The sequence below is a fragment of the Drosophila teissieri genome, chromosome 2R, assembly GCF_016746235.2.
Source record: "Drosophila teissieri strain GT53w chromosome 2R, Prin_Dtei_1.1, whole genome shotgun sequence".
In the NCBI taxonomy this organism is placed as follows: domain Eukaryota; kingdom Metazoa; phylum Arthropoda; class Insecta; order Diptera; family Drosophilidae; genus Drosophila; species Drosophila teissieri.
The window spans coordinates 19,802,889-19,811,432 of record NC_053030.1 but is presented as its reverse complement, the minus strand read 5'-3'; the positions used below and the strand labels follow the sequence as shown (position 1 = coordinate 19,811,432).

The following is an 8,544-nucleotide window of genomic DNA, read 5'->3' as shown; positions in this document are numbered from 1 at the left end:
TATATGTTTAAGTAACAAACTTGTACTTGTCAAGCAACTACCCATTTAAAGAATCTTTTTTTTTTTGAAAAGTGCGTTATAATTGATTTTGAATAATAGATTTGAAAGTAATAAATAACAACAGCTCCATTACAATGCAAGGGACAAATACCGCTGATTAGATGGGTTAAAGCACTTCTACATAGCCTGCACCAGCATAAGAAGATCTTCCTTTAAGTAGTTCATATCCGCTTGCGCGGGAGCCGGCACTTCATTTGCGCTGAACAGCAGCAACGAGTTGGGAATGAGTCTGAAATGAAGGAGGACCATCCTATTAGTCAAGCAAATAAAAAAAAACCTGATGCCGGCACTCACTTGTAGTCGATTAGTGTCTTTTCGAGGTCCTCCTCGCCTAGTTTGCCATCGCTGGTGGCCACCAGGCTGAAGTCCAGGCTTTCATCCGCCAGGCAAGACTGCACAAACTCGAACACATCGGCTATCTTCTCGTACACATAGAAAGTGCCCTGGAAATGGATGATTCACCATATTACACAAAATTACTGTAGATGACGTCATCACGGTACGGCTTACTTGTATAAAGAGTCCATTGGGAAATTTAACCCTGATTAAAGCGTATCGATACATGCGCAAATTGCGCTGCTCCTCGCGCTCCCGCATCGCCTTTGTCCTCAGCATCTGCGACTGGGCAATGGCCTCGGAACGCAGCTGCTGCTCTTTCTTGATCTCCTCCGGTGCCAGGCGGTAGAATTCGTCGGGTAGGACAACACGACGTGCCTGCGACGGAAGTAGGACCTTAATGTTGCGATCCAGCTCCAGGGGAATGGTTTCAGAGTTCTTGAGAGCTTCCACCAGCGTGGGCAAGTCGAGATCCTTTTCCGTCTGCTCCTTGGTCCACAGAAGGAAGGGTTCATCATCGATCTGGACTTCGGTGAAGCCGGCTGCCTGCAAAACATCCAGGGCACCCTCCACGTAGCGCACCTTCTCGCTAAAGATTTTGTTGGACATTCGAATCTTGCAGAATTTCTCCTCCTCGGGATTCTTGATTAGATTCTCCAGATATCGGATTAGCGTGGCAATGCACTCGTCCGCCTTCTCCTTCACATTGCAATTGTGGATGATCAGGCAGGCGGTGAGCCCGCGATCTGCCTCCAGCTGCTGATAGAGGAACTCTTTGATGCGGGCCTTCCACGCGCTCTTGGGTAGAATCTCCTCGCTGATTAGGGGACAGCGGAAGAAGACGCCTTCGCAGGCCAGGTTGCGTGTGTCGCCGCCGGAAGCCGATGTGGATGTGCTGATGCTGGATGCCGTGCCCACTGCCTCCTCCTTCTGGCGACTCTCCGCCTCCTCCTTCTGGCGACGCTCCGCCTCCAGCTCTCGTTTAGCCTGAGCCTTGACTGCCGACAGCGAGGTATTAAATTCCCTGGATGTTTTCTTGTCAATGCGAGCCAGTGCCGCACTGGCAGCTGCCCTGGCCTCGTTACTTATTTCATTTCGCTTGGGTGGCACATAGGCCTCGTACTTCTTTTGCCGGGAACTGCTCGAAGGAGTCTCCTGTTTGGGGGAGTTCAGCTTGTGGCCCGTGCCCATGCCGCTGCCAGTGAGCTTGAGCTGCAAATGAACTTGTTAAGTTGGTTAATTACAATATTTGGTTTAATGAGAACCCACTTTAAAGGCCGCCGCCTCCTCCTTCTTCCGCGAGAAGAACTTCTTAATCTTGGACATGGTTTCTAGATGCGCGGCGAGTGCTCCTTGGGCAGCTTCAACTTGGCCACCGACAACTTAAGCTCCTCGATTTCCTTGAGCGTGCCTGCAATGCAAGACCATAATCTCTGTTTTAGCAAACAAAATGTAACATCCTGACTTCAAGCTGTTGCCTACTTGGCCTGACAAACTTCTCCGTGATGACTTGGCCGTAAACGGTCCACGAGTAGCCGGCTAGTACGCAGGTGCCCAGCAGCAGGACGATGAGCACCTTCAGCAGCGTCGCCTGCAGGTCGGTGAAGGCGATGGGTCCGTTTTCCCAGCGAAAATCACCGGTCAAGGATTCCAGATTTCCTCGCAGATCGACAGCTGCGTTCAGTGCAACGCCAGCAAATTGCTCCACTTGTCGCGCAATCGACTGCAACGTTGTATTGAGCGATTCCACGTAGAAATGGAAACTCATTGCCTGCTGGGTAAGTGCCAACGAACTTGTGTAAAATGTTTTTTCCGCAATCCTTTGTTTATATTCGCAGCATTATCCTAAATTTTTCGCCTTTTTTTTACGTCTGTCCTGGTGTGCCCGTTGCTGGTCTGTGTGTTAATACCGTTGGGCTTGGGAAAAATACCAACTGGAAATGTACTAACAGCTTACTTATCGATAACAGAGTTTAGTTGGGGTAAACTGCTTTCCAGTGCTGGTTAATATCTGAAAGTGCTATTTTGGCGCCCTCTGTGAATTTAAATTGTGTTTTTCAAAAAGGGGAGCAAACATTAATGGATTGCCCCGAGGGTTCTGACCTCATTCAAATTGCCTTGATTTCTGCACCCGCATCCTGTAATTATTTTATGCACCTGCTGTTGACCTTATTCAGTTCCCGGCGATGGGAAGTTATGATTTTAATGGGCATCATAAATATTTATAATTGCTTATGCCAAATTTCAGGTGTTTAATTAAAATATGAAATATTTTATATGACTTTTAGGCAGTAATAAATAACATTCTATACTTTTGTTTATATTTGCCACCTTTGATTCTTTAAAGATAGATAAAACCCATAGCTCCTTTTCTACAGTGTGCTTACATCATGATATTTTGGGCAGCACACGCCCATTATTTATGTATATGCAGGGCCAGCTGTCGTAATTGAATGATTTTCGATCGTTTCGCCAAGTGCTTTTGCTTCCTGTAATTTTCGGCGATTGGAGCCTGCGCATCGCTGCCTTTCGGCCCTGATCCCTTTTTCGCATCTTTTGCGATTGATTTTCGCTGGCATCCTTGAGCATATTTTCGGGCCAAGTGATTTGGCCAAGTGGCGCATGGGGATGTCTATCTGAAGGGCGGTGAGCTCACGCTCCACCGATGCGCTGCGCGGCGGGTTCAACAGCCAGCCGAAAGTCGAGCGGAGGCCAGAGTAGAGAAATCTCTTGCAGCTTATGGCTTCCGTATGCGCCATGCCTTGCGCTCCACTGGCTACGTGGATGTGGCTGTGGCTGTAAATGTGGATGTGGATGCGGAGATGGCCCCCATCTCCGTCTGTTTGCTGCTTGTTTTAGGTTTTAGGTTTTGTGGCTGCTTGGCTTGCTGGCTTTCTGCAACTTCAATTACAGCAGCAAACACAGACACAAATGTCTATTCTATTCCATGCCGCTTTTGCCTTGGCTGGCTCTATTTATGCTGGCTCATTTTTCTGTGGCGACTGTTAGGCAAAATGTCGACGACTTATAATTCGAGCAGCGTGTAAGATTTTCCCTCCATCGACTTCGTTCTGCTTTGGTCCGTTGGTTTCTGTATCTGGCTGTGGATGGTTTGCCATCGCAATCTAAAGTCTGGGCATTCGAGTCGAGTTGAGTTGAGTTGAGTCCAAGGCGTGGCTGTAGCTCCATACCCATGCCCATCCCCAGCTCCATCTTTTTTTGCAAGACAAGAGCACTGTGTCCCATGGCCATTATATCTATCACCATCACGCGATATGTTCTCACTTGCAACCAGGCTGCAACTAACCATCATTCAACGTCATTCCCAGCCATTCCCAATCCCATTCCATTCCAGCCCATCGCATCGCATCGCTTGCAATTGCAGTTGCCTGCCCCCCACCAACTTATTTTTTTTTTGTTTTTTGCGCAATTAAAATTCCACAAATGCCCCAAAGGAAGAGGGGGCAAGTGAGGGGGCCTCTGCGCACCCAGAGCCATCGAAAGGAATGCAAGAGTGGCGCGCATGCGCCGTCCTCCGGCGTCATTCGCATTGCAATTGTTGTTATCAGCCATGCGCCGAACCTGAAAAACTAGTTCCAATCGCCAGCTGAAGACGCCGAGTTGTGTGTGGCCAAGTCTGCCGGAGGAGAGGGGCAGGGAAACTGGCTTCCCAGCAATGCAGGGGTATGCTGGAATTCAGGATAATATAAGGCAACCGAAATAATACCCAGTATGCATGTTAATATGTTGTCGTTATGAGGCTTAGTAGCACATATTGGTATTTAGTTTTGTATAATTGAGATGCTTGTACTTAAGCCTTCCTGAGTTGAACTTTCTGTAAAGTAGAGAAGTGATCGGGCAAATGTATCTGGCAGATACTTCACCTGTCGATCAGTCTGGCCCACCTGCACTGCGGCTGGCGTGCTTCTTGCGCGAATTTCACGGTTGGGAAAGCCAGTAAAAGCAGCAAAAAGCATTTGGCCAATGCCTCGGCTTTTCTTTTGTTTTCTCCCCGTGGCCAAAACTGGTTGTGCCAATTTATGGCCAACATAGCCGTGACTTTGTGCTCGCTGTGCGAAAGTCAAGGTAAGAGGTATGAGGCACTGAAAGAGTTAAGGGTTTCCCATCCCCCCACTGACGACTGTGGCTTGTCATTTGAAATTTATTTATTTTCTTATCTCGCATTGATAGTGTCTTGATTGTAGGAGTTGTGGGAGGGAGGGGAATCTGGCTCGCTCATTAAAATTTATGCACAGGAAACGGAAGCGCCGCAGACGACGAGCAGACACAAAGTTGCTGCTGCTCTAGGCCTCCTCCTGATGATCACGATGATGATGATGTTGATGATGATGATGGTCCTCCTTGGTGGCTCCGTGCCTCATGGCACTCCCCACTCCCCACTACCCCGCCCCCAACCCGCCACGCAGTGCCACAATCTTGGGCTACGCAAGCGGCGTGACAAACAGGCAGAAAGTGTCACTCAAATTGGCCGCAAAATTGAAAGTGATGACACGCCCACACAGTCACGTTGCCTTGCATAAGCAAGCAATTGGATGGGCAGTGCAGGCGAAGAGGAGTTTATGGGCTACACCGGGAGAAAAACATATTCATTCATACTCATATATGTATAAAGGAGTTTCTTCAATGTTTTCTATAAACACATGTTTACTTCTCTGCGTGTGGAGGGTGTTCTCAACTTGATTGCCGTTTGTGGAAGGAGCAAATCATGAATGGTGAATGGTGGATGGCATTAATTGTCGTATTCATGGCCGGCACTCGCATCTATTAGATGAATACACTTGCTGCAACGCGGAGGGAACCGAGGAATTCCCCTGCGTCCTCGGCACCCCTTCACACTTGACTTACAGGGGCCACAAAGTTCGTTCCCATGAACTTCTTCTGCTGCTCTGCTGTGCTGCTCTCTATGCATAACATTCTCCCATCCATCCATTCATCCAGTTTAAGAAACCGAGTATCTCTTTGTGTGTGGGTTCTGCTGGCAATGACAGTTTCTTCGGCTGCCCTGAACTTTTGTCTTTGGCCATTTCCCTCAAATAACCATATAACCACATTCACACACAGCTTTTCCAGCTCCCATGAGCGTGGGAGTGAGAATGCCTGAGAAGCCCCCAAAAAATATAAGAAAAAACCGAGAAATCCAAGCCGCTGAACTTCAAGTGCTCTTCGCTGAAACAAAAAAAAAAAAGATAATAATTCATCTAATGCGGCCGGAAGTCGCCAATGTGAGCGGCAAGAATTTGGCCCCCTGGAATTCGCCGACTCAGTTTGATTCTTCTACGTTGTATCTTCTTCGTTGTTTCTGAATTCTTAAGTTACTAATTAACCATTTTTAAGAAATTGACTTTCCCGCTGTGGACCGCCTGAAGCTCTACCAAATATCTCGAGACTTTCCACCACGCGTGTATCGTAATTCAATGCTTTTATATTTCAGTCTAAAACTCCTAATGGTGTCCAATGGCTGAAATACTTAATGGCATTCGATTCTCACCTGACTCACTCACCTGCGTGGGTCGTAATGATGGGTTCTATGCATTCAAACATATGCATTAGTTTGATAAGGGAGTGGGGATCGTAAATTCCGGGATGCTGTTGCCCCAAACATGTTTAGCATATTTTCCCTTGGTCCAGAACAAACAAACGAGGAAAGAACAACAAGTGGCTATTCCCCCCAAAAAAAAAAAGCATTGTGTGTGGCTTCGAAAAACTCTTTCCATAATTCTGTATTTTCAGCTTGTTTTTTTTTCCCTCATTTTTTCTGTTGATTCACTTCATTTGTTTACCCCATGGAACAGATGAAGTTTCGTGGGAAATATCGCGCCAGTGCAGGCAATGAACTAATTAAAAAATATAACATTGCTCTGGAGTTCTGAAGTTCTGGCGTTCTGGAGCTCGTTTCCATTCGCTGCTGTTGTTGTGCAATTGAAAACCCATCCTATGGAGCTTCCTGAGCCACTTGAAGATGGCGTAAATAAAAGAGATTTCTTATTTCGTTTTTTTTTGGTTAAGTCATTTCCTTTACGAAACGAAATTCAATTACGGCGCCGGGCCGGAAAAGCGGAAAAAGCATTTCGACAAATTGGCAACAGACAGAAGACTCGAAATGCCCAGTAGCCGTTTGTCTATCTATTGGTCTATGGATTACAATATATATATATGTACGTATCTATGTATCTATTATGTGGAAAAGAGCCGTCGTCGTTGTAGTTCGGTTTCCGTCCCTGTCCACTTCCGTCCGCTTTTTATTGTTTTCGCACCTCGCCTTCCGTTCGCCTGCCAGCGGATATTCTACTTTACATAAGCGGCATTTCCTCAATTTTTCCCGGTCTTTATATGATTTACTTGATTCGACGTTTTGTTTTGGCCACCGCATTCGCCACAATTCGATTCATATATCTGCTGATCGGTCATAGGAAATAGTCATGATGGCCGCACTGGATCAGCACAAATACGCTACAAGCCACGATCAAGAGTCGCAGTACAAGCCAAGAACACTGAGCTGAGATTGGAAAACGGGGCTTAGATCACTGCCTTATATGATATATATATGATGATATGATACCAATTCGTACATACCAATCGCCTTGATGGGCACCAAGTCCTCCAGTTCAGTTTGTGGCGGCGCTTCGTAGCGTTTTTGGTACTCGATTAGCAGTATCTTCGACTTGAGACGCACTGGCTGCCGGCACTGCGCGTCTTCCTCGTCATCCGTCAGGTGGCTATCTGCATCCATGGGGTCCATGTGCTGGAGCAGATTCTCCTGCGATTTGATCAGTATCTCACGTGCCTCCCGCTGCCTTCTCTCATAGTCCAAAGGACGCAGAGTGGAATCCACGGCGGAAACCAGCGCCTGTTCAATCACCAAACTCTGATCGCATTCCGGCTTAATGGCATTTCGTGGCATTTTCGATATGCAGGTCATATATAGCGAACTGGCCGATTGATAGATCTTAACGGGTATGAAACTATAGCGGAAGAAAATGCTGCTAGAGATTTTGTATAGTAGTGAGCCAAACTTACCTTTTGAAAAAGCCATTGTTTGTCTGCATTGTGGATTTGAAACTTAGCAATTTATAAAACTAGCACTTCTGGCGTGAAAAAAGATGAAAATTGTTTTGCTTTGATTGTAAGATCGCAGGCTGTTGATTTATCATTATTCATCAGCAAAATAATGAAATAATTCTTAGAAATAATTTACTTTTTGCCCAATATCTGCAACAAATAATCTAAAGATGAATATGAAAAGGAAATGATTTAAAACTTTCTTATCTGATCAAGGCGAATTCATGCATCCGGCTGTATAGAAACATTCAAAAACAATTCTTAGTAAATCCAGACTCAAGACTCATGTGAATGAATTTTAATATAAAACTGTAACTGTATTAATCTGTGGTTTTATAATTAAACTAGTGAGTAAAATAATCTCGTTTTTAAGAAAAGTGCAGTGCAGTTTACATCGATAGATATCCTGACCTGCCCAAGAAAAGGAGTCCTGCTGCTTCTGCTGACTTGTAATTGGATTCAAGTTCCTGTGGTGTTCCTGCTCAGAGTGTTTGGATGCAGCGGCGTCAGCTGGTGGACAAGGTTGTGGTCTGTGCCCCTGGCCGTGGCATGTGTCAGGTTGCGACATCTGTTGCTGCCGCATGATGTTTTATGTTTGGGTTTCTGCTTTACAAGGCAGCGAGTGAGTGAGCGAGGGCACTCGGGTCTGGCTCATTTGTCTCACTTCCTTTACCTTTAACTACATCCCGGATGCTCCCGAAAAACCAACAGACGAACTGCACTGAAATGCAAACTTACAGAGCCCAGCGACAATGGGCCACATGGAGCGAAAAAAAGCTGAAACAGCAGCGCCAGCAGGAAGAGCATCCAAATGTATCTGATTCTGTACTTGTATCTGTAGCTGTAGCTGTATTTGTATCTGTATCCGTATCTGGGTATCTATGCATCTGTGTATCTGCCCATTCATAGGAGGCACAAAAAGAAAAACCCAAATCAAATGAGCGGATGCACGGGCGGATGGAGCGCTTTGAATCTGTATCTATATACATATATATGTACATATATGTTATGTACATCGCTCTCACTCGCCCACACACGGATGTATCTTTGTATCTATCCGGGTTCTAT

At 46.1% G+C, this 8,544-nt stretch overlaps 3 protein-coding genes across 3 annotated transcripts; all 3 read right to left on the bottom strand.

Moving 5' to 3' along the window:
- Positions 1-60: 60 nt before the first annotated feature.
- Positions 61-1,807, bottom strand: LOC122613278 (UBX domain-containing protein 6). The gene is made up of 4 exons (XM_043787380.1): positions 1,666-1,807; positions 571-1,608; positions 355-503; positions 61-289 (listed from the first exon to the last, which is right to left on the bottom strand). Exons 1-4 carry the CDS (start codon positions 1,720-1,722, stop codon positions 178-180), a joined length of 1,356 nt encoding a protein of 451 aa, XP_043643315.1. The 5' UTR covers positions 1,723-1,807; the 3' UTR covers positions 61-177.
- Positions 1,667-2,309, bottom strand: LOC122613279. The gene is made up of 2 exons (XM_043787381.1): positions 1,879-2,309; positions 1,667-1,807 (listed from the first exon to the last, which is right to left on the bottom strand). The coding sequence occupies exons 1-2, from the start codon at positions 2,162-2,164 to the stop codon at positions 1,728-1,730; spliced, it is 366 nt and encodes a 121-aa protein (XP_043643316.1). The 5' UTR covers positions 2,165-2,309; the 3' UTR covers positions 1,667-1,727.
- Positions 2,310-6,104: 3,795 nt separating this feature from the next.
- On the bottom strand, positions 6,105-7,567 carry LOC122614079. The gene is made up of 3 exons (XM_043788551.1): positions 7,435-7,567; positions 6,991-7,379; positions 6,105-6,913 (listed from the first exon to the last, which is right to left on the bottom strand). Exons 1-3 carry the CDS (start codon positions 7,461-7,463, stop codon positions 6,822-6,824), a joined length of 510 nt encoding a protein of 169 aa, XP_043644486.1. The 5' UTR covers positions 7,464-7,567; the 3' UTR covers positions 6,105-6,821.
- Between the last annotated feature and the right edge of the window lie 977 nt (positions 7,568-8,544).